Source organism: Phyllopteryx taeniolatus, chromosome 22 (assembly GCF_024500385.1).
Source record: "Phyllopteryx taeniolatus isolate TA_2022b chromosome 22, UOR_Ptae_1.2, whole genome shotgun sequence".
Taxonomy (NCBI): Eukaryota; Metazoa; Chordata; class Actinopteri; order Syngnathiformes; family Syngnathidae; genus Phyllopteryx; species Phyllopteryx taeniolatus.
In genome coordinates this window covers 6,376,058-6,402,586 of record NC_084523.1, presented here as the reverse complement: position 1 = coordinate 6,402,586, position 26,529 = coordinate 6,376,058, and the positions used below count along the sequence as shown (strand labels likewise).

General features: G+C 41.0%; 4 protein-coding genes across 5 annotated transcripts; all 4 read right to left on the bottom strand.

Moving 5' to 3' along the window:
* Positions 1 to 236: 236 nt before the first annotated feature.
* Positions 237 to 10,783, bottom strand: nudt4b (nudix (nucleoside diphosphate linked moiety X)-type motif 4b). The gene is made up of 5 exons (XM_061762837.1): positions 10,265 to 10,783; positions 4,729 to 4,839; positions 3,983 to 4,027; positions 3,665 to 3,752; positions 237 to 2,826 (listed from the first exon to the last, which is right to left on the bottom strand). Exons 1-5 carry the CDS (start codon positions 10,358 to 10,360, stop codon positions 2,597 to 2,599), a joined length of 570 nt encoding a protein of 189 aa, XP_061618821.1. The 5' UTR covers positions 10,361 to 10,783; the 3' UTR covers positions 237 to 2,596.
* Positions 10,784 to 16,715: 5,932 nt separating this feature from the next.
* Positions 16,716 to 19,515, bottom strand: ube2nb (ubiquitin-conjugating enzyme E2Nb). 2 transcript variants are annotated; one of them, XM_061762839.1, is made up of 5 exons: positions 19,357 to 19,492; positions 18,241 to 18,429; positions 17,909 to 18,155; positions 17,695 to 17,835; positions 16,716 to 17,132 (listed from the first exon to the last, which is right to left on the bottom strand). In XM_061762839.1, exons 2-5 carry the CDS (start codon positions 18,241 to 18,243, stop codon positions 17,065 to 17,067), a joined length of 459 nt encoding a protein of 152 aa, XP_061618823.1. In that variant the 5' UTR covers positions 18,244 to 18,429; positions 19,357 to 19,492; the 3' UTR covers positions 16,716 to 17,064. The 2 variants fall into 2 exon arrangements, with proteins under 2 accessions (XP_061618823.1, XP_061618822.1); XM_061762838.1 differs by lacking the exon at positions 18,241 to 18,429 and having other exon boundaries at positions 19,357 to 19,515.
* A 914-nt stretch (positions 19,516 to 20,429) lies between these two features.
* Positions 20,430 to 21,846, bottom strand: mrpl42 (mitochondrial ribosomal protein L42). The gene is made up of 5 exons (XM_061762840.1): positions 21,297 to 21,846; positions 21,025 to 21,085; positions 20,879 to 20,963; positions 20,622 to 20,785; positions 20,430 to 20,536 (listed from the first exon to the last, which is right to left on the bottom strand). The coding sequence occupies exons 1-5, from the start codon at positions 21,373 to 21,375 to the stop codon at positions 20,491 to 20,493; spliced, it is 435 nt and encodes a 144-aa protein (XP_061618824.1). The 5' UTR covers positions 21,376 to 21,846; the 3' UTR covers positions 20,430 to 20,490.
* Positions 21,847 to 21,981: 135 nt separating this feature from the next.
* Positions 21,982 to 26,460, bottom strand: pwp1 (PWP1 homolog, endonuclein). Its single transcript, XM_061762823.1, has 15 exons — positions 26,267 to 26,460; positions 26,052 to 26,110; positions 25,829 to 25,965; positions 24,927 to 25,012; positions 24,755 to 24,851; positions 24,263 to 24,373; positions 24,056 to 24,186; positions 23,922 to 23,992; positions 23,305 to 23,401; positions 23,165 to 23,226; positions 22,991 to 23,099; positions 22,831 to 22,921; positions 22,622 to 22,743; positions 22,437 to 22,542; positions 21,982 to 22,344 (listed from the first exon to the last, which is right to left on the bottom strand). Exons 1-15 carry the CDS (start codon positions 26,330 to 26,332, stop codon positions 22,256 to 22,258), a joined length of 1,434 nt encoding a protein of 477 aa, XP_061618807.1. The 5' UTR covers positions 26,333 to 26,460; the 3' UTR covers positions 21,982 to 22,255.
* Positions 26,461 to 26,529: the final 69 nt, after the last annotated feature.

The following is a 26,529-nucleotide window of genomic DNA, read 5'->3' as shown; positions in this document are numbered from 1 at the left end:
TAAGAGTTTACCCCCATTTAATGCCCCCCCCCCCACAACACAATATTTCCAGTTTAAAGTCAGTCAATTTCCACTTCACCGTGCATAAGAATCAATTACATCTCTCCTGGTTCCTTTGATTTAACATTCAAAGTGTGACAGAAACATCCTCAATGAGGCTTGCACCAGCTTACATTCACTTGCATTAAATACATGGGACTTTAGGGTGACTGAAGGTTCAATAATTGCCTGAAAAGTCAATGTTTGGGGATTTCATTTAAACATATCATGTGCTATTACATGACAGAAGGGATTCATCAGTCACAAGTTCAAAAGTACAGTCTCGACACCACACACTCCCCCCCACCCCCCACATTAAATCATTAAAAGTGTATTTTTCTCTATGTCTACATGAAATGTTCAAATTTGGCACATAATTCACTTCCGTAAGAACACTTTCACACACACATTTTAGTGATGTTGGGAAACTGCAAGTGAAAAATTAAATTTGTTATTCCATAAATGCCTTTAGTGAGTTTTAATGAGTTGAATTGCTTCCACAAAGACACATCCAAATCATCGTCAGGACTGTACAAAGCACACAGTGGGTGTGTGTTGTGGTGTGTAGGGGTTCTCCAGTTATTTGTACGTAGTTAAAAAGATACAAAACAGTTAAGTACAGGTTCATTTCAGTTAAAAACACAATTCCGATATGTTTCCAAAGGCATTGACAAATTAAGAGCATCGTCATTCAGCCATCAGCAGAAGCAAATTTACAGCTTCTGTCTTATATTTGACTTTTTTTTTTTTTTTTTGGCAGAAAGTGTATCAAAGCCTCCTGGGCAACACCATACATTTAAAAACAAGAGCAGCTCTAGTGAGTTCAAATGTTAAAGCAAAGGCCATCTAAAAAAGGTGTGTGTGTGTGTGAATGTGTGTGTAAACGCTCGAACAGGAAGCAGCCCGTGGCAAACACACACGTTATACTGCAGAGACCTTCATATAGTTTGAAAGGTGGGAACCAGGCGGCTTTTTCACACGTGACATCACCGACGGATGCTTTGGGTAAAGTGTTAACGACGAGCACAGCAGTGTTGTTGTCAGCAGACAGCATCCCCAACTCATCTACTTTTTTTTTTTTCCTGGACTGAGGTAGCAATTCACAGACAGCGGGTCCAGCCTCCTGTGACCTTTGAACTGGCCAACAAGGGCCCAGAAATAATACTAGTAATAAAGAAATACATCCAGCATGGGCCATACTTTCAATTTGTTCTACTAAGTGTACAACCAAAAAAAAAAAAAAAAAAAAAAAGAGCATTAAATACTGCATTATGAGAATTTTTGTTTGTTTTGTTTTGAGTAAAATAAGTTTTTGAAATTACAGCAGGCAGCCAACATATGGACTGTGACAGTTTGGTCAAAGACACAGTTGAGGCACTGCAGGAGTTTGTTTTTAAAGTACCGGTAGTATATTATTATCCTAATAGCATGATCGTCTAAGTCACTTTTAACTAATTGTTACCAATAAAAAAATGCTTGCTAAAAATTGCTTCTTTTTTCCCCTTGTTTTTCCAAAACATTAATATGTGACTGAAGATTATGCTATTAGGCTAATGATAGTTTAATTTGGAAAATATTGCTATTAATTTCTTATTGTTACATTGTTTTTATTTTTTAAGTTGCAACTTTATATACAGCACATTTTTACAGCTGCGGATGTTTTTTTGGGTTTTTTTTTTTTAAAGTGCTTTAGAAATAGTCTGATTTGTGATACATTTCCAAAATTTCTTTGTCTCTTATCTTTCTTCTATTAAGTATTTTTGTAACAAATCTACATTTTTGTGCAAAGAAATTGTGGCAAAAAATAGGATACTGAGTTGATTTCCCCTTGAGGGTTTATTATGAATATAATAAATAAATAAAATTCATTTTTGCACATGCATTGTAATTATGAAATTTTCTTTTTCTATTATCTGTATATTTTATCATTTTGTTATGAACTATGACAATTTTACACTCATAATAGTCCAACTTTAAAAAAAAATTTAATTCCTGAACGGTTACTTTTTTCCCCTCATGAAAATGACACTTTTATTCTCACAATTGACTTTTTTTAAATTATGCTTTCCAGTATTGCCCTAATACTCTTTGCAATGTAACATCAGTTATTATTATTATTTGTTTTTAATGCCAACTTGCGGTGACTTAAAATAGTTGATAATGAATAAGAACTAGAAAAAACGAGCACCTTCTATGTGGATGATGTCGCCACCATGCACTAAAAGCCATCCTTGTGTCTGACAACGTTCCCGCCATGGTCATGCTTTGTGTTTATTGACCACAGATTGTGTGTGTTGTGCCAAAAAGAGAACAGAAACATTCATACAAAGTACTATAAGGCATGCCAGCAGCATCCACGGCGTCCTCCTGCTCGTCACCGTGACAAAAACGTGCGAGTTTGCCGCATGAGCGTTGCCATCTCACTGCTCAATCACGTGAGTCCTTCTCAAGTTCTGGCAATGGCTTTGGTCCGTCCAGCAGGTAAGACTATTTACACAACTTGCTGAAGAGTTCGGGTTCCATGCGAGGCTGTACAAAAACGTCACGTATTGGAGTCCTATCTGCGGGAGGAGGCCAGCGTACTGCCCGTGGAAGGCGTGGTGGCCGTGGCACTGTAGTGCGGGTAGTTGTCGTTGGCCGGCGGGCTGGCTAGGATGGAGTTGCCGTTGGTGGGCGAGCAGCTGAGCTGGAGCTGCTGGAGCCTCCGCAGGTACTCGGCGTGCACGGGCTTGTGGCTCTGCAGCACTTTGATGGCCTCGTCCACCGTGAACCACTCGCGCTTGCGGCCTGCGGGGGGAGACAAAGAACAAATGTTGACACGTGTATGTCTAAAGTACCAAGTGGCAACATTGCTGAGATGAGTGGTGCACATTTATGTTGCCCCTGCGCTCCGTATGGGCTCGACAGACATGCTATATATTGCAGAAGGTAAACAAACCCCTTGGCAGGTTAACATACACGCATAAATACAGGAAACCGAACGGGATTGCGCTCTGCCACCAATGTGGAAAATTGATGCCCCTCATAAAAATTTCTATATTAATAGTTTAAACACTAAATATACCCCAAAACTATCATCTTAAAACCCTTTAATATCATGTTAAACCTATCTTACAACATTACCCTTACAAATAAATGGCTTACAGATGATTTGCTTTTCAAAAAAAAAATGCACCATAATCATAGCAGACTCGCTGCAATTTCCACTAACGCAGGTTAAACTTCGCTCCTCCCGAACATACGTGTCTCTCAGTCAAGATGCATCACTCCAACTTAGTTTCCCCACATATTTGCTACTTACAAATTCACTGATTTGTGGATTTTTTTTTTTTTTTAAACCTATGCCCTGTTTTTTATGGAAAAATTGATCTTTTTGCCATTTTTGTGCTGAGTCCAAGCAAACGGCAGGGAACACTATTGCCTTGACACCAATTACTACTTTCCTATTATGCAGAGCTTTAACCTCATCTCGTGGCATCTTAAAGTGTTACTGGAAGTGCGCAAATATGATAAATGGTGAAATTTCCGCAAATAGCTAAAGAAAGATGGTCCACAAGAAAAAAAAAACAAAGCGAACCCCGAATAGTTCACACATGGACAGACAGGAGTCAAAACGATAATACACCTATGTTGACCGAGTCTTCCCAGGCCTCCAATGTCTCGGTGACGGTCAGCACGTACACGTAGGTCCGGTGCTTCCGATCTTGGTTTTGCTGTTGGGAATGAGACGGACAGCAAGGACATAAGTTAAAATCCCAACAATAAATACTGGAACCGCCTTTTTGTTTGAATGTATTCTTTTCGATTGCTGTAAAAATTGACCAAAACAATTCTAACAAAATTAGAAGTTGTCAAATCTGCCCTGATGACAGTAATGATATGCGAAAGAGTTTCTACTGGCAACTGGCCACCTCCTGGTTCACATGTATATCACAAGTCTTACCTCAAACACGCCAAGCAGACGTCCTAGCTTGCCCTTGACACCAGCCTGAGGAAGAAGAAGAAAAAAAGAAGATTTTTTTTTATGGTTTCTTTGTTTGTTCTGAGTCAATATATGGCCCACCAATGCTTTTGAATCGACACGACTGCTTCCTTGGCCCAAATCCGAGCAAAAAAATAATGCAAAATGACATTAAGGTCCCTCTCCTAACACCTGACATGAGTTTATTTACTCAGGTGTAATTTGGGGACATCAAGACATACGACACATTGGCCATTCGTTTGTCCGTTCCCCTGCGAGCGGGCCCGCGAATGCTCGGGAATCCTGCGAGGATCCAAGTTTAGACCGCCGTCGTGCCTGAGAAGACAAGGGTCTCAGCGAGCGACGCCTCCGATGCAAATATCCTCACCTCAGATGCAAATACTGACCTCGGCATGGTCACTGCTGCGCCACCAAGTTCAAAAGGGTGCTTTTTTTTTTTTTACCTCCACAAAGGAAATTATACACCCATCCATCTATTTCCTTAATACCAAGGAAATACACTATGTTCAAGTAAGGAGGCAAGAAGCTTTGATTTTCAATTTAACATGCCACAGTCGTGACATCTATAGGCAATTATAAACATTTTTGAGAGTGGGGGGGGGCGTCAATTACTCACAGGGTTCGTTTCATATCACACGCAAACAGCGGAACATTATTGTATAAATAATGAAACATGAATGGGAAAAGTCTTTTTTTCCCCCCCCCACCTCCTCAAAGACTTCCCGCACCGCCGCTCCACAAGGCTCCTCCTCGGGCTCCATCCCTCCTCCGGGGACGATCCACTGGTCCGGGTGCCGACTGCTGCTGACCAACAACACCTGTGCAGCAAAAAATAAATAAATAAATAAAAATACTATGGTTCAAAATAGGCTACGTTATGTATAATAATTGTGCATTTGTCCCAATTTAACATCAACAGTTTTTTTATTTCGCTGTGACGTGACTGTCTTAGTATACAAAATCCCCCAAAACCAAACAGGGGCCGCTCAGTTTCTACCAGTACACTTGTGAGCACCCGCCAGCGGGTGGGGGGTGGTAGGGAGCTGGCATTACACGACAACTGCAGTGTGCGGCGATATGTGCGGATCACTTTCTGGAAGCCTCAGTGAGGTCGGCGGCACAACACAGCTGCTGTAACCATTAGCACACTTTGATGCAGTTACTATATACACACACATACATGCATATATGAAAAATAATAAAAGAATGTTTGTAATGGGCAGACAAGCATTTAATCCAACATACTGCAGCCCTTAGTTTTAAAGACCAGCAATTCACACTTTAATGTGCCAATTTCACTTAATAGGTCCAAAAATTCTCATTTACTTACTAAATAAACCTGAACTGAGAATCACTGTCTTTAGAAAGGCAGCAATTTTGCTTACATCTTACAGCTGCTTATGAAGTGCCAGTGTACCTAATGGAGTGGCCAGCGAGTGTACACACACCAGATGGGTCACGAGGAGCCAAAAATAGCTCAAGGGCGCACACTTGCACTCTTGTTACAAACTGCTGATTTAAGTTTTTTTTCAGTGCATTTTTGTTACAAATCCACAGTAAAATATAATATTCAAATAAAAAGCATCTTACGCAACAGATGGTGACAGACCCGCATGTGATCCCGCATAATCTGAGGAGTTGGCTGGCACCCTTAACAGGATTTGGATGGCGAGCAAGAGGCCTCTGTAGGGTCAGAGCGACTGCAAGATGCTTCCTTTTGGACACGTGCAGCCATCTTCCGGAACATATCTGTGCACCTTTCGGCTTCTATTGTAGCTGCAGTGTTACCACCGTACTAGTACGGTCCCCCTGACTGTAGCTTAGGGATCAGCAAAATAATTTGCAATTTGAAATGTACTTGTTAAAATAATACTTTCTTCCTTCATTAGACTTTGACTTTAGTATAATATTTCAACTTTATCTTGGAAGAATACAACTTTATTCTCACAAGATGATGACTTTTTATTCTGATAGAATACGTCTTTGTTCATGTAAAGATGATTACTTTATATTTCTGGAAAAATCATGACTTTATTCTCTAACAAATACAACGTTTTACTCTAAAAAATATAAATTTGGGGTTGAAAAGTTTCTACTTTTTTTCTCAAAAGCAGGCAACTTTTTAATTCCTATGGCACTGCTTCTGAAACGTTCTATACCACCTAGCAATTAAAAAAATTATTTGCTATCAAAGTACCACCAGTAAGTAGCACACAAGGTCAAAGTTTTCATCAAAAACAAGACAGGTTTTATGTCTGAAATTAATAAAACCACTTAAATTATGATGCCATTAAAACATATGGCACATACCTGTAAGATAAATAAAAAATGTACCTACATAAATGCTCCATAAAGATTAAATTCAAATGTATTGCACTAAAAAGTTAAATACAACTGAACTGTACTCAGGCAGTGATTCTTTCACCTCCCACTAGAGGGAGCCCATGTACCACACTTTGAGACTAAGAATGACCGTCCTATGGCATAGAAGTTATATTAAATTGGCATTAGGACTATGAGAGGGTCCTTGGAAAAATTTCTCTACCTGGAATCAAAAAGTCCGAGAACTCCTGGCTAAGTGTGTTGTGTAGCTAGATGGTGCAAATGCCACAACGGTAGCACATACAGGTGTTTACAATGTACAACAGGTGCAGTGTACAGTATTTGAAAAGGTGCACAATGGAACAATGTGACCCTCACGGTGAGACAAAAGGACTTATATACCGAGCTGTCACCTGCTCAAAGTGCTTGCCCCTCGAAGAATTCATTCATTCTTTCTTTGCGTTTTGGGCGTGTTCCCACACTCCAGCCCTCGCCGTCCTGTGGAGGCTTAGCTCCAAAAAGAGGTGGGATGTGTGTACAAAACAAAAGCTGGCGTGGATAGGACAAAACCCAAACGGACCGTCAGGTTGTCAGTTGCGCGGCGGCAACACGGGGCTCCATTTGGTTTGACTTTAATGACTAGAGGAATTTAGCGCACCAAATCTACATACTACAAAGTGTGTTTAATTTGGACTAGTCATGTGGAGACGCTTGCTGATGCGCTACATTGCTGAGACGCCTACTGGAAGCTACTTAAATGCAGAAAATAACGCTATGATCTTGGGAAAATAGGAGTCATGAAAAGTAAGATTCATTATGCAATAACACCAAACTACACTATCAGTCGAAAGTGTGTGTCAGTGAACAGTGTATTCTACCATTTGAACGCTTGCGACAAAAACAAAATAACTCACACCGTCCTGCAAGATAGGTCAGAGGACAAGTGACAGCTGGACAGAAACCCAGGTTAAATTTGGAAAGAGGGTCAGCAAGGGCGAAAAAATAAATAAAACGAAACCCCAGAAGTGTTTCCCTGACTGTTGAGCAATTCACACCAGCTCCCAGTGTGGCGCTTGCTTGGAGGAGGAGGAGCAACTTACAGTAAATCGCCTCAATAGAGGCCTGACAAATGTCATAAACTTAGCGAGCAACACTTCTCGGTATAAGCTACATGCACGTCGTTCGCACCAGTGGAGGCGACAATATGCACGGAAGGTACCTGAAAGGACAGCTTCGTGGAATTCAAAACAGCACACAATCTGATCGTGTGAGCGAGCAAAAAAAAATAAAATAAGAGTTGACTTCATTTTTGTCGAATTTATCCATCAATTTTCACTTTTCTTGTTGAAGGTCGCACGGTTCCACGACCTTTCGCTCTCTGCTCACGATGCATACCACCACCCGCACTCTCTGTTCCAGCAGTTTTTAACCTCTTCATTCCCAAAGTCTGCACTACATTGGGTCAATCTTTTCAATTTTCTACCCAAAACGACTGGAACATACTGCAACAAATAATAAACCTCACCTCATTCACCCCAATGTCGTTGTTGAAAAAGTTGATGAGGGATGCTGCACATGATTGCCACACCTGTTTTTAGCCTGTTATGAATCTTTTATTCACCATATGCTATGATATAATGCAACTTATTAAGTGAATAGTAACTATATCACATTGTACAGTTTATTTGAATTTGCTTTTATTTTGCTTTGTGTTACTCTGCTGTCTGCAGCCACAGCAGGTGGCCATTGCAAATAATCTGCATAACGGTAAAATAAAAAATATCTTATAGTGGGTAGCCCAAATCACCTTGTCAAATATGCTTCCTTTACCAATAACTTGTGGAACTTGTGGACATGAGAATAATCAGTAGTGTCAACATTTTCAAGTGTGGGAAGTAAAAAAAAAAAATAAAATACACTTGTGTTCTGCACACAACATTAAATCGCGGTGGTTATACAATAAGAGTACCTTGAATCTCCCCTAGTCACACAGCAACAGCAAAACCTCCGAGCGGGATATTCTGGACGACATAAACACCTCATCTAACCCGTTGAGGAACGCCTGTAGCTGTCAAATAGAAAAACGGGGCTCCTGATTATCACATGGCAGATGAAATAACTATTAAAATCCCTTGCTCTTTCACCTGCTATCCACAACTAACAAGCCAATTCTAATAGTTGATGAGTCACAAGGGCCGTTTAGTCCCATTGTACAGAGTTGCAGGAGTCAATTTGGCTCTTCTTTCACAACAATCGCCTCTCATGTCTCCAGGCTCGGGCACTGATGGGGCAAAGTCTAACATCTAAGGCTGCTTTGGCCTGAAAAGGAGCTCTTTGTTACCAACTTAGATTACAGTCGCCGCTGGCGACAAAGCGAAGTCACCTCTGCGATTACATGGGCGCCGACTCGATGCCAGGCTCATAAAATTCAAATGGTCACGTGTCCAAACCTGAGCAGCAGTCGTACCCTCAGATAGGCCCTTCCTTGAAACACTCAAGACTGTATCCTGTGGCCAATAACCATGACATAATCATCCCCACAATCATCACTAGAATTGTTTTTAACTAGTGAAGCACAGTCACATAAAACAAAAAAAAACACTAAAACATTAACACACTTCTTCCCTCAGAATATTATGGTGTAAATGCTCAAAGTAGTAATTCTAGATTGTGGGTGACTTCCCTTTTTGTGCCGAAGCTACGCAGGAGGTTCGAGGAGCTTCTGTTGCCATCTTGAAAAATGTGATGGACTGTCGACTAACGTGCATAATGTTGACGGATTGGCATCAGACTGCAAATTAGAATCCAGGCCTGCATGACGTGTCATAATTATTCATACAGATTAAAAACACATACAGGTTAAGCAAGAGGTGAGTGTGTAACAGGCTTGAATAAGACTACATTGTGATTGTCTACTGTTCCATACCATGATGGTGAGTCAATATTTTGACAGGTTGCCCACTTGCCTCTTCTTGTGAAATCTTGCTGAGACATTTAGGCACAAATGTTTGATTGCTTTAAATGAAAAAAATAAATAAAAATCAAGGGACTGATCCCCTATTATGAGTTAGCGTCAACTTTCTGGGGTAACTATAGGTCACGGATAAGAATACCAACGTAAGGGGTGAGTTTAGAAGACAACAACTCATGCCCGTCAGCTCGTGTTCGTTATTTACATGCTACGTCCCCTTTAAATCCTCATACGCACCAACGCTATGCGCCAAACTGGCCGATCGAGATGCAGTAAAAGACATGAATGACACCCAGCTACTACACAGTAAGGTAGTTTTATGATGAAGGCCGGGTGACACTTGATGTATATTCATTTAAACACTCATATGATATGATCGATACACTCGAGTACGTGGGAAAACCCGGTGGACGTGCAATAAAGCGCCTCGCCCCCCTGCCTCCGCGCCTGCAAGCTAGCGAGAGGCTTCACGGAAGTACATATGTCAGTGTTCAAAATAAGAGTATAGCATCACAACCAGGCACGGGTCCAATACAAAAGTAGCGGAAGTGGATTACTTTGAAAACCCAAACAGGTAGTTTAGTGCTGCCAAATAGAGACCCCGATGACGACACTCGTTTTTGGTTTTTTTCTTGACTCCTCAAACTAGCCCAAACTGGATGGTCCAAGGCGCATCAGTGGAAACCGTAGACAAAAAAAAAAAAAAAAAAAGAAAAAAGGAAAAAATAACAAAAAAAAAGAACATCTAAATTTGAATATGTTGTGACGCATTTAGTGAGAATCCCACTTAACGTAAGAATTGCTTAAGCCAAACGACGTTATTTGAAGTCACGGCCCCAGTTAGTGTGTGATGGACGGCGTATTTAGGGAGCGAGAAGGCCCCAAAAGTATACCGGCGTGTGTCATGTGCGTAGCCGAGGGCAACGCACGGCCAGACGGCTTCCCCTTACCTCCTCTTCGCGCTCGTTCTTGAAGCACAGGCACGCCGCTCGCTTCTTAAAACCGTCGCCGTCGTACGTCCTGGTCTGGTTGGGTTTCAGTTTCATCCTGAATGCTGTCTTCACTCGAGGTAGAACCGGCGACAAGTAGAAAATAAATACCGAAAATAGGGGCTAGCAACACAGCCGCCGCATCACCACCAAAATCCTACAGTCAAGAGAGGAGGAGGGGACTAGTTGTGAGGCTCCAAGGTTTTTGTTTTTTTTTAAGTGTTCCTCGGTTGACTATAAATCAGGAAAGCAGGTCGAATCTACAACGGCTGGGTTAAGCCTCACAAGGGTTTTTTTTTTTTTTAAGTGTTCCTCGGTTGACTATAAGTCAGGAAAGCAGGTCGAATCTCCAACGGCTGGGTTAAGTTCTCTGGTAAGCGGTGAATGGAGACCCCCGACCCCGCCAGGGATTTTATGTAGACGGCCCTCCTCTGGGTCCATATGCGCATGGCCGCCGCTGACTCAGTACACAGCAGAGTGGAGTTTGACATATACAAGCCACGCCCCTGTGGAAGATGACGCGATCTCATTGGACGGGTTATTCCGGATGGGCGGTATTCCGCGTCAGGTTAGCGTCATCTGATTGGCTGTGGTCTCCCAGCAATCCACTGGCGAAATGCCCGAAAATATCAATCGATGGGCAACCATAGCAATCCCCTATCAAGTCGTGACAATAGGATAAGCATAAGCAATACATTTTTTTAAAAATCCAATTGCATTTAATGACTACTTATCAATATTCTTATTATGATTTAATAAGTAATATGCCCTCAAGCATCAGAGCATTCTGATTGGATGCCTAATAAGCACTATGATCTTTGGGAAATGCCGTCACATCATTGCAGCTTTTAGCTTGTGGAAAGATATCAAATATTTCACAATTGGAAATCTGTTAATCAAAACTTCAAGTGTTTAAAAAAAAAAAAAACAACTGTAATCTGGAAAAATACACACAAATAAGTGAGAAATCCTAGCCAATTTAAAAATGAAACTGACACATAAGTACCATCAGCAACTGACAACTTTCACTTCCATTTCAAATAAACAAGCCTCAGGCTCTGGTTGTGTGCAAATGCCAAGAAAAAGGCATGCATAAAATATTAATTTGTCAGTCAAATGTGCCATTTTTAGCACTCTGATCACTTTTCGATGTTGGAAGATTGTAAATGCCCAAGAGAAAGATGTAAATGTCAACTGCTGACATATTGCAATACGTTTTGTATTTAGACACTATCATGTGGTTTGCAGTTTCAGGCAGGAATTCACAACCATTGTGCAGTGACATCATCAGGTGTGTTGTGGGAAATTATCCACTTTCACTGACAGTCATTGGTCTGAAAATTATTTATTTACTACAAATGTCCCCTATGAGTGAAAGAATCACTGAACACATATACAAATACAAAATGAGAGAGCTATAACATGAAATACAATCAAACATACAAGAATGAATGGAAAATATCTGCATTGCATTTAAAACCGAAGCAGCCTAGGTACAGTTCAGTTGTATTTCACTTAAGTACCATAGATTTGCATTTAATCTTAAAGAAGTTTCAATTGAATCAATTAAGTACTTTAAAAAAAAAAAAAAAAAAAACTATATTGAAGTGTCGTGATAATGCTCACACTTTGCATAGTGTTACAGAAGCTTACAATTTATATTAAATATACTTTTTATGACTAATATTTGCTTTTTTTATGAACAGTTGGGCCTCTAACTTTGGTGTACTTGGAAAGCAAAGTATCTTTTAAGGGGATATTTGGTGTAAAAACTGAGAACCACTGACAACACACTTTGTGACATTTTTGTCCGGTTGTGTGCCGTGAGATTTTTTTAAAAGTCAAATGTGCCTTGGCTCAATAAAGCTTGGAAAACAGTAATTTAACTGAAAAGCTGCTAATATGTTGTGCTTGTAATGAGTGAAACCTGTACATACAAGCCGCACATTGAGTCCTCTTGACTCATAAAATTAGTGAGTACGTCACTTAAGTTCTATTAGTCACCCCAACAAACAGGCAAGCTGACAATGAATTGTTGGTGCTATTTTGTCCCCATTAACATGACATTGATGAGATCATTGGCTCCTATTTGCAAGTGTAGCAAGCAAACAGATACCACTGCTAAAAACTGCTTCCACTGACTAAACACGTTAAAAGTTAAATATGTCCCACATGTCATGACACTCCCATGTTCCACTCAGTGTCAGGCATGTGATAGCGGCTGATTTAACAATGCAGTCGCTGCACTCATTAACTTCATTCGCATCTGGGCTGATAATGAATACGTAACACAGTCCTCCGGTGCGTGAGTGAAGTGTTCAAATGTATCAAGGTGCATGTGGACCCTAAACCTCTGTTAACCTTTCACCTGTTAGCTGAGGAGAATCCACATCATAAAAGTTGAGATAACAGAAGACAGGGGAGACATCCCTGTGCGAGATAACGATTGATCAAAAGTGGGCCATGTGAGACAATCGACTTGTTGGTGGAGATAATGGAGTCGAAGTTGCAGACAATGGAGGCTCAATGGAGAAAAGGCCTTTGTTGTCATGAAAATAACACACTTGTCAGGATTGTGTGTACACTTCCAGTCATCAACACTAGTTGTCCCCAACCACCGGTCCGCAGACCGGTACCGGGCCACAGAGAAAGAATGACCAATTTATATAATTTCTGTTGTATTGCAATTCGCGTGTCAATGTGTTTTATTTTGAAAATTGACTGGATCTCAATTGACACGTCGAGACTGCACAGAACGCTTCCGTTTCCGGTCCGAGTCGGCTCGAACGCTTCTGTTTCCGGTCCGAGTGGGTTGGCTAATGGCGGCAGACCTCAAAGAACGAAATCATTTCATAAACTAATTCAGCTCATTACGTTTACTGAAAAGATTTGTTCTTTTGAACGAAACAACACTACATCAGGAGTCCTAATATGGGTTTATCGCAACAGTTAACTCTCACGTCCGCTCTGAAACAGATACTGTCGTAGGTTGCTGCTCGACACAGGCAGAACTACTTTTACGGAGTTCAAAGTCTACTCTCATTGAGGAGCTACGGAACTGCAATCTGGTCTGGCTGCCTACAATAACTCCGACCCCCAACCCTGCATCGGGCCCACTGTGGACGCACCATGAACGGCGAAGGATGAAGCAGAAGCGAGGCAAGCGCGTGTGTGTGTGTGTGTGTGTGTGTGTATATATATATATATATATGTGTGTGTGTGTGTGTGTGTGTGTGTGTGTGTGTGTGTGTGTCGGTCCGTGAGAAAAATGCCGACTCCTAACCGGTCCGCGGTCTACACGATGATCCGATCAGTTGTGGCTTTCTAATCCTCATAAACTCAACCTGTACACCCCCACAAATATGTCTTGTTGACATTTTTCATCTTGCTCCAATGCGTTTTTGCTTGTTCCAACAGGAAAATGTTTTTTTTTTTTTTTTTTTTTTTTAAATCACCCAAACGACTGTCACACTTCTATACAGTTTACAGCAGATATAATGTATCCTATTGCATAGCAGTGTAAATCAGCACAGATGATTTTTTTGTTGCCAGGCAGAATTTGGAAGGTAAAATCATTTGTAGCCCAAAAAGGCCTGTCAAAAAGTGCCACCTTGTAAATTCTTTCGTATTCATATGTGCATGGGTCACCTGAACAGTAAATTGTCCCGTCTTTATGTTTCTGTAAGTGCGTCATTGTTGTCGTCCTACGCAGCAATGGAAAGCAATTTCGGAGTCTTCTTTTAGCCCAAGTGTGAAGGGAATAGCGGGATCCAATTTCTGGAGGAACCGGGACGGTTGTGTCACAAGTTACCAACACTAACAACTGCCGCATCATTGTCACATGCACACAGCGATTGTAATCTTATTTAGTTGCGATGCTTCACTCGGATTACGCAGAGAAATCCTCATCTGATTAGCTCGGAGGCCTCCGATGGGATGGCCACAACATTAGGTACACCTGCGCGATGTAACGCCATCAAATAATTGCGCAGGAAGAGCTATTTCCACAAAATCTTCCCAGTATTACATAAAACTGCTGACTGAATGTTGCATTGAGATGCTGAATGTAGCGGTCAGCGAGAACTATGATGTTTGCACTATTTTCAGTGCATTTTCCCCGTGACATGACTTGACCTCTCATCAGTATTCACACGCTGCAGCAAAAAATCTCCCGGTGAAGACATTTTGTCTCAGCCTCATCCCTCCCTGAGGTGTGGTGCTGATTTATGAATGAGCTGTTATGTAAGGTGGGGGGGGGGGGGGGGGGGGGGGGGGGGTGGAGACCTGAATACAGGCAATGCATGGATGGAGGCGAGAGGGAGGAGGAAGGGGCTTGAAAATGTGTCTGGAATTGCAGTGACATCACGTTCAAAAGGATTCTGTTTTTTTTAATTGTTGTGGTGCTTTGCAGCACAGCGACGGCGTCTTTGTGCTAATAATTATTTGTGTTGACATTTTGTGTGCACTTGAGATGTCAACATGGGCTAAAAGTGCTCTCTTCTTCGCACTTGCAGTATGTTTTGGAAAAGGGATGAGGAAGATGCAATTCACCAAACTCTCCAGTAGGTAGTGCAACTACACGCTAAGGACGGTGTACTCACTTTACTTTATTGTCTATTTCTATTGTGCAAGTTGGCCGGGACGTATAACTGGTGAGAAGAGCCGTTGCCTTAACTATGACATGTACATTGCTCCCATGCATGTACCAGCACTCCTTGGACATTTTTTGTGGATTACTTCGAGTTGTCACATTTATTTCTATTGCACAATTTGGCTGTTAGCATTAATAACTGGTGATAGGAGCCATTGTATTAATTCCGACACATACATTGCTCCCATACATACATGTGCCAGTGTGCGCCTTTAGACTTTTTTTTGTTGATTCCAAGTTGTTGTGTTTATTTCTATTGAGCAAAGTGGCTGTTATCATGAACTAGTGAGAGGCATTGCATTATTTTTTTTTAATGTCGATTATTTCTAGTCATAGTTTATTTCTATTTTTCAAGGGGACTTGATTAACTGGCAGGGAAGGGTTGCATTACAGTAATTGATACAGCTACATTCCTACAAAGTGTATCAAACCTGCGCACTTGGGCGAGCTAAACGCAGCGGACGTTAGGTGTCAAGTGGGCCCAAGCACGGTTCGAGTACTGAAACACTGAACATTTGGACGTCTGCATTCAAGAGTTTAGAGGTTAAAATAAGTTCAGCTGTAAAGGTCACAGTACATTTTAGGTAGATCCTGAAATTTTACCTGCAAGCCGAATAGCCCTAACTTTTTATTAGTGTACATTATGAGGTCTCTCTACCACCATAAGCAAGTATCAGGTGTTCGATAAAAGTGCTGATGCGGACCTAAAATGGGAGCCTGTCGTCGCCTGTCAGGCCGAAGTGTTTTCACCACTACGTATAGGATGCTCATCTGTAACCTGCTGTCGTCATCGTTTAGGTTTAGACCCTGGCTTCAAAACAGGTTCATATAATATGACAAACAAGGCCGTCGGAGCAATAACGCCCTCGAGTGACAACGAGCTACGCTGATGAGTTAATAATTAGTCAAGACATATTCACATCGTTTCCTGCGAAGCCCAATGTCTGGCCGTTACCATGGGAACCAGGTCATAAACTGTCATCCAGGCTTCAGGGGAGTACTTGAAATAGGACAAAAACAGTTTGAGCCTAGATGTAGCGTGCAATCACTAGATCACAGAACTAAACCTACAAGTTAACATCTGCTGTACCTCAGAATGACAATATTAGGGAGTCCCCTCTGTCACCAGGAGGACTGGCTTATGGCGCCATCCTGTGGACGTTTGTAGGACAGCAGAGGCAAAGACAAGAAAACATTGACTGTTATATTTTCTTCATTTTTTGGTCATAACACAAAATGTGTGATGGTGAAGCTGACATTACCTGAGAGTCACCAGCTCATTTCCATGGTCATGTAGAAAAGACTACTCCTGCAATTTAAAAATAAATACATAATTAATTAAATAAGGTAATAAAGTAACTGTGACTGAGCAGATAAATGTCTGCTAATTCAGTTGTAACATTTTGGTACCTGACAATTCTCAGTAGATGACCACAGTGCATCCTTATCCTGCCGTTCAAATGTGGCTGCTCTACCTAGCAGGGAAAGTTATGTACTACACTGCTTATGCATATACAAGTATTTTTTTTTTTTTTTTTAATCCAATTTTTTAGACTACAGCTCCTTTCACTTGTAGCATCATCACACTGTTCCAAGTTTGCTGTCAATCACAGAACAGGAAATGTGTTTTAGCTTTCCTATGTAATCACAAAAAAAATAAACACACACCTTCGAGGAAACCCTACAATTTCAGCAACAGTAACCCTTGGCAGAGTGAGTGTACAGTACACGACATAAAAAGACAGATGAGTTGACAAATGATGCATGTATTAAAAGTAGGACAGCTTTAATGCATGAGGATTTCATACCAGTGTGCGCCTGGCTCTTCCATGATACTGTATATGAACACATTATTCGTCTTAAGACTGTAGTGAGGAGGGTGTCATTCTCTGTCCATGCATTTAAATAGCAACACAGGGGAAGCGTGGAAAGGGAGAGGGGGGAAAAAAAGGCTCACAACCATTAAACACATCTTAAAAAGGAAAACAAAAAAAGTCACCCCAAAGGTCTGCAACAGTAGATTTCTTTCAAATAGATGTGGATTTATAATCTGATTTTGTCTGTCAAATTCAAACATTGACAGTAATGGAGTACACATCGCGGATCACATTCAGACGCCAGTGCTGCTACTGTGACGCTCGTTGTTGGAGTTTGCGTACAGCTTGGTCCATGTTCGGGCTGCAGGAGGGGGGAAAAAAATAATAATAATAAGTTAGTTTATCCTATCGAGTAATCGGATAAAAACTGATGTTGCATTATTAAACAACAAAAACTGCATGTGAGGTACTTGTATTATTGTGGTCCACTTTGGGTCACCATCCCGCACATTCCACATTAGAATATTTGTGACTTTAGTTCTGGTCTGGTGAGTGATGTAGGAGTCACAGTTAACTGGCTAATTATCCTCGTTTTAACTAGCAATGGTAGGCTATTAAACTAGCCAACACTGATATCTTGTGTTGGCGATGTTAGACGTGCTGTTGTCGTACGTTAGTTCGGTCAGTAGACACATTGCTCTTTATCTTCTTTTTCAAGTGTGAAATGATCAAAAACTGTGGCCACTGTCTTTTACGCACTCTTGCCTCGCTGGCATCGTGCCAACTTATTTCTACACAGAGTGGTGCACGAGTCTGGAGTAACATTAGCGTGTGTGGAAAAATTCAATGCAACAAATTAGTGCTTCGATTAATCGTTTGAGCCCAAGATTCAAAGTGTGAGTTTCAATCAAAAAAATCCAGACCTGTCTCTATGGCGGTGCTTTCGCTCTTCTTCCACTGCTCAGCGACATCGTTTGCCAGGGGGTCGTCGGGATTGGGAGCGCTTAATAATGCCTGGATGGAGAGCAACACGGTGCGGATTTGCAGGGCCGGAGACCACTTCTCTGGAGGAGAAATGGGAGATAATGACTAAAAAAAGGTCACATCCAGAAAGCAACATGTATTAAATGAGGTTACCTTTCAAAATGTCTAAACATATTCTCCCCAGTCGGTCGACGTTCGGGTGGTAAATTCTGGTCATGAATCGCACTTTGGGGGCTGCCATGGGGTACTCCTCTGGGAGAAATAGTTCAAGTTTAAAAGTGCCTCCTTCAAACGGAGAGTCTTTGGGTCCCCCGATGTATACGTGGAAGTAGCGCGCGTTGCCTTCGTCAGGCGTCGCCGTGATGCCGGGTACGGGCTCTTGCATCAGCCGCAGCGTCTCCTGAGGACGAATCAGAACATATTTTGGGGATCACCGCATGTTGTGCCACTCAAGATGGACTTTAAGAAATTCATTTGCAAATCACCATTTATGAAGACTCCTACTAACATTGTTTCCTGTAGAACACAATATAAACTATTTGTTGAAAAACACACTTATTTGCATTTATCTGCATTATCTTTGTAACACCGTGCTCTTGGTAAGGCACCAACGGCTAGCGTTGGCCACCAGCTTGACAGCAAACAGCAGCGTGACAGAAGATTCCAGTCAAGGTCTGAAAGGCAGGCAAGGCGCCTTGGATTAAAACGGGGTGGTAAACTTTTCAAGATACCGCAAAGTTCCAGATCGCTCTTGGCATATCGTTTTATTGATTAACACTTGGGCCTTGTATGTTAAAGTAGTTGTTATGTTAAAGTTGTTCAATATGGTGATACTTGGAGAGTAAATGATCTATTTTAAGAGGCACTTAGTTTAGAATGTTTGAGAACCACTGGTGTGTATGTAATAATATGAAGAGGCGTCCATATATATATGGTTTCAGTCATAATGGCCCTTTGAGGAAAACACTAACTGCAATGAGTGAAACACTTAATTTAATGCAAATCATGACGTTTGTGCTTTAATGCACATGACCTTTTGATTGTCTCACCGAGGGAAGAAAAAGCCTCAAATTTAGATGCGACAAGGAAGTCGTTATTAGATGGCCTCTGTCAATTAGCTTTGTTATGCTAATCGCTGTTCAATCCTGCTAAACTTGATTAAAAGCTGTGGCGGAAGGTTCCGAGTGTACCTGGATCTTTTAACACATTTAAAGCAGGAATTGAACGGTTTGGTACTGTGAATTCCTGCAGTTAGAATGTGAAGCCACCACCATAGCGACACAGTTGCTTAGCCTGGCGAATGCCATTCATATGGCCACTCGAACTGTGTCATTATATTCACACAGTACGTTCACGAGTTTCAGTTAATATAACGAATTTAGAAACTATGTATCATCCGACGTGGAGAAGAGTGGACGCGAAAGAGCGGAAGTGGCAAACAAAACATTTCAGGCAGCTAGCCACGGAGCTAACCGTGCTAATGTCAACCTCCCCGTCCAGAGGACAGCAAAAAAAAAAAAATACCCGTTGCGTTCAAATAACACCCACGTCACGCGAGTCCTGTTACCACCCACGCTCAACGGTGTGTCGCTGGAGTGTACCTTGACAATCCTACGAGGCAAACCGGCCATCTTGTGTTGGCTTTTTTGGGGGATATTATTAGCCGTGCAGTCGCCTTCTCTTCGGCAGGCTGGATGGACTGAGCGAGCTAGCGAGCTGCCGGGGCGGGGCCCACCACGCCCGCTTCCGTTTTCAAGGTACGTCACAGGAAAAAATGCAGCCAGTCAGGATCGTCTGCTTTTTGCGTTTTCGATTTATTTTCTATTTTCTCATAAACAAAACTCACCTGCTTGTAGACACGAGCAAAAAATATATAAATTTAAAAAAAAAAGTATAGTATATTATAAGTAACTTGGACTCCAATAACATCCCTGGGGGACACCACAAGTAATGGCCAAACGTGTTGAGCAGTAATTATAATTAATCATTACACATTGTTATCCCCTATCCAAATAACTTTTAACCCATTCCAGTACAATGCTTCTAATCCTTATTTTCTCTAATACGTTAAGTATAATGTCATAATTGATGGTGTGAAATGTGTTTTTGAGGTCAATTAATAAACCAGTTGCATTGCAATGGACAAACACTTGTATTTATGATAAGTAGCAACATTGAGGAACTTCTAAAATGAATTCAAATCTATTCTAAACAACACAAACCGGATTTAGATTTTGCATGTTGGTAAATCAGAGTCTAATTATGCTACAGTAGTATTTGTACAATTAGTGTAACATGGGAAGAACAGCATAATAATATTGAGTGATTATACAATAACATATTGATTAATTATGATACGTACAATATGTACAGTGAATGAAACATGCGTTCTGCTGATATGCATTATAGTTACATTTCACATTGAAACGAGAAATTTACCATCATTTTTTTTCAGTGAATTTTGTTGATTGAATATTTTTTTAATCTGAAATGGACATTTTGCTCAACTTTTAGTGTTGCAACATTATTTTGCAGACTAGTATGTCATTGAAAATAATGATTCTGAAAGGAAAACTAAGGTTTTCTAGCAAATGTTGGGACGTACCCATTTGTGTTGAGTAATAACACAACATTTTATTTTATGTCCATAAAGGCCCACAATAACGCAAAATACTGTGCACAAACCTAGAAGTTTATTTTACAGAAACATGTTCATAACATATACATACAGACAACTATCTGTCCTTTGGAGTATTCTTTTTTATGCGTCTCATGTGGTACCTGTAAATATAGCGGGGGAAAACAACATTAAGCGCATATAAAAAGAGCTAATTTTCCATTAATTGTGCATTGTGTGTTGACTTACTGTCCGACTGGATACCAGCGGTGTTTGGTGGTGAAAAACATCTTGCTCAGCTCCTCTATGGTGGGACCCGGTTTGTCCCTCAGCACCTCCTTGCTGAGGTGGGCCTTCAGCACCTGCTCGTGGGTCTCGGGCGGGCTACTGAGCGGATCGGGCCTCTCGATCGGCTGCAATGGAGCAAAGGAAAGGTACATCAGATAACAATGCATGCAATGCATGATTGCAATGTGAATTATGTCTGTCCTGTACTGTACTACGACCTGGGTGAGCTCATAAGGAATATCCACGGTTGGATGGTAGCACACAACGGTCTTCCCGTCTGAAGTCAAACCGATCTCCACGTCACTAATAAAGAGAATCAATCAATTACAGGATATTACAGTAATTAGTTTGACAATAAACAAACCTGCAGTCATCAATGGAAGGACCACGGACATTGGACGCATCTCGAACTGGACCCAAGAAAGCTGCAAAACACATTTTGAAATTGTTGCTTTCAAGTAAGGCCTGGTGGCTCGCTATGATCGCGATTTACTAATAAAATATACATTTTAATATTTTCAGCTGGTCAACAAACGTCAAGGTTAGCTGTCGTTAGTTTTACTCGGCATCGTTAAAGGTCAACGGCGTACATACAAACTTGCAGATAGTTAATTCCAAATAAAAAAATGTACTTACTTTGGGCGGGCCAAAATCTACTACATTTGGAAAATGTCGATATTAGACTGTTTATTTTGCTCAAGTGACCCGACGCCATGCTGCTACTTCTCCATGTGCGTCACTATTTGCTTCCGGGTGGGTTGGTGTAGCCTTTAAAATTGGTTCCGCATTACATTAGCTCCAAAAACGACGTCCTATAATTTTTTTTTTATCAAATAATAAACTGCATACGCAATAGTCTGTATTATTGTTAAATTTTACCAGAGCTTTACATTGATCTAGAAAATTGTACTTTCCAATTTCCCGGTAAAATGCAAAGACAAGGTGAGCAGGAAATAGCATAGGGTCTAATATTATTTTAACTTGTATTTGCAGACGGATTACAATGTATTTTTGTGGACAAGTTTGCTTACCTATTTAAACGCCCCAAAATAAAAATAAAATGTACTGAGTTACTGTAAATTACACAACTCACAAAAATAAATGGATTAATTGCAATCAGTCTTCTTATAAAGTGTAAATAAAAGATTTGATTATCAAAAAAAATTCTCTTTTAATAACAATACCGATTACAATTGAATTTACCCAATTACAGTATGTCGTCATGACTTTTTATCACGCCATGGCTCCACCACTGTAACAAGTTGGCTCATAGTTGCAATAATATAAAAAGCCAATAAAAAAAAGAAAACATAACAAAATATTAAGCTAGCATATTCAAAAACTGTATTTATACATTGGATATACAACATTTTGATTAACAGTTATACCAGTAAATATGTAAACTGTATTAGTTTGGCATTCTGGGAACTGTACAAAGGATTTGCAGCCTTCAGCAACAAACTGGTAATTCCAACAATATGAATGCATATATGAACTTGCGTCTTTGAGAATCTAACAAGAATTTGCCGTGAAAGCACATTGTTGTAAATGAAAAAGTACAAGTATTTTGATATGAGCAGACTGTCGTCGTGCCACTACGAGGTGTCCATCACTGCTGCAGCTGCGGATGTTTCAGATCCTGCATTCACCACCAAGCGCTCCCGACTACCAAACGTCGCAGCCACTAGAGGTAAATATCATAAACAATTAGACATTTATGACAGAAAGGTCATTCCTTTTTACGGGAGATTGATTCCGGGAGAATTTTGGTCATACCTGCTGCAACATCACTTATATCCCAAACCCGCAAGCCGTCTCTCTGTCCCCCAAAAGCGTATGTGAAGGGCCGATCGGGACAACATGCCGCACAGAACACCACGCCCTGTGCGCCCCATCGCAAACATCAAGTGTCACGCTGCTTCTTTCTCTGCATCAATTTAACCGTTCCACAAAATTCCTACCATTTTCATGTCCCTCGAATGCACCAGAATGGGTTTGCTCCCCAAAATGTCCCAGATCTTGACGTGCTTGTCTGCCGACGACGTCACCAAGCAGCCTTTAATCTGGCTGCTGAGATCCAAACCTAAAAATACATACAAAGTTGGAGAAGTGCAAAGTAACAGAGTACAAATACCTTATTACTGTACTAAAGTATATTTTTCATGCACACCTGACACTTCTTCATCATGTGCCTTCAGTGTGAAAATGGGTTTATCGGCGCGCGCATCCAGACAGTACACAAAGCCATCCTCCGTGCTGGCCTGAAACACAATCACAGATCACCGGCGCTGTTCAAAATATTTGAACCTGAAATAACTCATGTCACCTACCAGGAAGTTACACGGTGAAAAGTGGTTCCACACCAAGCGCTCAACTTGACCGCTGAATCGCCACGTGCGGTAGCCGTCCGGGCTGCGGCAGTCGTACAGGAGGGCCGTCCTGCAAAGACAGCGTGCCACGGGTTTCAAACATGCGCTCTAAGCAAATGTCAACGTGTAACATACTTGTCATATGATCCCGACAGGAGAGTCTGCGCCTCAAATGGGTGGAAAGTCAACGTCTGAACCTAGAATAAATATAACAGGAAGAGCAGGAGTCAAGTGTGATATTCATTTAATAATATCCCCATTAATCTGCATCATACTTTATCAGCGTGTCTGTGGAGGGTGGTGGCGGGTTTGCCTTGAGACAGATCCCACAGGATAACCGATGCGTCTGCTGATCCGCTGGCTAAGACATTCCTGAGAATTAAAATGGGACATGAAATATATAATGATGACATTTCAGAACATTCTCGTCACAAGAAATTTGCATTTGTAGGCTGTCGAGGACATGCCAAGGCAACAGTAAGTAAGTACATTTTATTTCTATAGCACCCACAGTAGGATTTAAAGTGCTTCACATGGTTAAAATACAGTTAAAATAAAGCTAAATAAAGTTAACTATAACTGCACTGGAGCTAAAAAATGTACTGTACTGAATTACAAAAAAGTTTAAGCCACTGTAATATTACACACAGTTTGAACATTTTTATTTATTTATTTTTTTGCGGACCACTCTGGAGCGTAGCACACAGAGTATCACCTTTCATAAAAAAAATACATATATATATATATATATATATATATATATTTTTTTTTTTTTTTTCCAGATTATCTTTATACTGTAATGTGTTAATGTAAAAAATATATCTACATCAGCCGATTAAATCGGCCTGCCGATCTAATCGGTTGGGCCCTAAAATGAATATATATTACCGACCTGACCAGCTTATTCCAGGACAAATCCAACACTGCATCAGTGTGTCCTTCCACAGTCTCTGCGGATGCACCCTAACATCAACCAAAAGAGAAATGTCACAAAAAAAAAAAATCAGACAGCTTTAAAATACGTACCTTCTTGCTCTTTTTCTTCTTCTTGGCCGCCTCTTTGCTTCCCAGCGTGAACGCGGGCTCCAGGCAGTCCACCACATCCAGGTCCCACACGTCGATCTGCGGCGTCATATTTCCCACGGCGGCGTAGTTAGCTGGTCACACAAGGAAAAATTATACATCTCCACTAACTATTTAACAGCAAATATGACACTTTTGGTTTTATCTTACATAGAGTTTCCTCAGGGTTTGGATCAAAGTTGAGCCACTCGATGCTTAGTGGGTACGCCGGCAACAGAATGTCGTGGTGCACGTACAGAGAGTCCTCCTCGGCGTTGTACACTGGAATGGAAGTGATTAGGGCTGTAACATTATTTTTAGAATTGAGTATTCTTTCGCTTAATCAGTTAAAAATGTATTTCTCATTATTAAACACAATTAACATTAGCATGTGAGGCTCAGGTATTATTTTTGTCCACTCGGGGTCACTATCCTCACATTCTAAGATAGTACTTTGTATGGCATTAAAACATGAGGGCCTAGACTGGTGAGTGACGTGGGCATCAACGAATGAGAGTACAGAGTTGGCTGGTTGTTAAGTCTGCGTGTTGAATGAGTTGTGGCCATCGGGAACTAATGAATGAATGCGTTCTGAATGACTTGTTCCATTAATTGTTTCAACCCTACTGGATTGTTCTTGGTGGCGACACGTCTGAGGTTTACCATAGATTTCCAGGTTGCAGCAGTCCTTGTCAGCCTTGCCAGAAAGGATGAGGTTGTCGGTGGGCTTGATTTGGAATTCGTCTCGCTCATATTGATCCTCAAAATGGAGACCAAAGATGATATTTTATATTTAAAATGGCAGACTTCCACATTCACCGAGCGTTCAACTCACAGTATCTTTGAGCGTGATGTAAGGGTCCTCGTCATTCGAGCAGAACACGGTGAGCCCAGCCAGGCTGTCCCCAAGGTTGGCCGTTGCTACATTGGAGACACAAATGATTTGGTTAATTGACTCCCAAAAAATAACGTTGTACTAAACCTTGCTAGCTGTTCTCTTTAAGAGGCCTGACAGTGGAGTCCCGATACTTGTATTTGTCTAATATGTATAAAAAATATTTGTTAGTATATATACATATAGAGTCAAGAAAAGGCGACTAACTCTCGTGCCCCTGTGCACCTTCCAGACGCATGCGGTGTCATCTGGAATTATTTTGCCTACATGGCCAACCACCAGGGCAAGCCGATAATTATGGCAAAGCCTGTCTGCAAGGCGTGGTAGAAAGCTATCGGAAGAGATTATCGCTGACCGGTGTCCTGAATTATATGACCAATTAGAAGAACGAAAGGTTAGCATGTGATACACTGACTTCCTTTTAAGTCAAACCAGTGTGAATTATTTGGTGATAATCAATCTTGTTCCCGACTGGTTGCATTTGCCGAGGCAATTTTACACATATCTAGTCCCATAATACATATACTCTAGTGTGTACCCGTGAAATCTTATATAGTAAATACACCTCAAAAATATATATATTCAATTTAAATATGTTAAATATTTTGTGTTAAAATGTGTTTACATTTTTTATTTTATCAATAGTAACCTAATTAGAATCCTAATATAGTGAATGAATAAAAATACAAAGAATTGGAATTTGTTTTGTCACCTATTATTCCACTGCCTTTACTCATGTGTTGGTATCGGCATCATTCAGTACTAGCATCGAGGTACTTTATGCAGGTATAGTATCGAAGAACACGAGGAGGGACTGCACAAAATGTGGTCAAATCCCTTACCTATGTCCTCTTCATCATATTTATCCAGGTCATATTCTCCAAGTTCATCCTCTTCTTCATTTTGCGCTGCGGCAACATCGCCAATATCATCGTCAGCTACAATGCCGGCATCCTCCTCCTCCTCTGCTGCTTGTTCCCTTATTTTAAAAACAACAACAACACATAATTCAGAGCTCACGCATCATTTGAATATCCTGACTAAAAATACTGCACATAAACGCACCCCAGCTCCTCCTTCGTCTCATTGATGATGCGTTGCAGCTCCTCCTGACTCAATTCAACCTGTAAAAGAGCAATCATCTTAATAAACATCATCACTTACTGAAAACCTCTGCCGTCATTATTTAAACAGCTGGATAGGTGTCAGACTATCTTGTTTACACATTAGGACCCGACAGGCTAACGTTAGCAAGCTAATCGTTCTACAACTTTACTTACTTTGTCCGGAATTTCCTTGGCAGCACCTTGCTTCACCCAGCCGATACAAGTAATTTGAGAACTCATGATGGATGAAATACACTTGTAAAATTGTGGATAAACTACTGTATACAAATGACAAGTCGTGAACCAAAACGCAAGAACTGGATCTGCCAACAAGCCATGTGGTTTCTGCGCACGTTGATGACGTCACGTCATCGCAAAGACACGCCCACCTGATCATAAATGTGAAAACTGGCGAAAACACACAGTATTTTATCTTA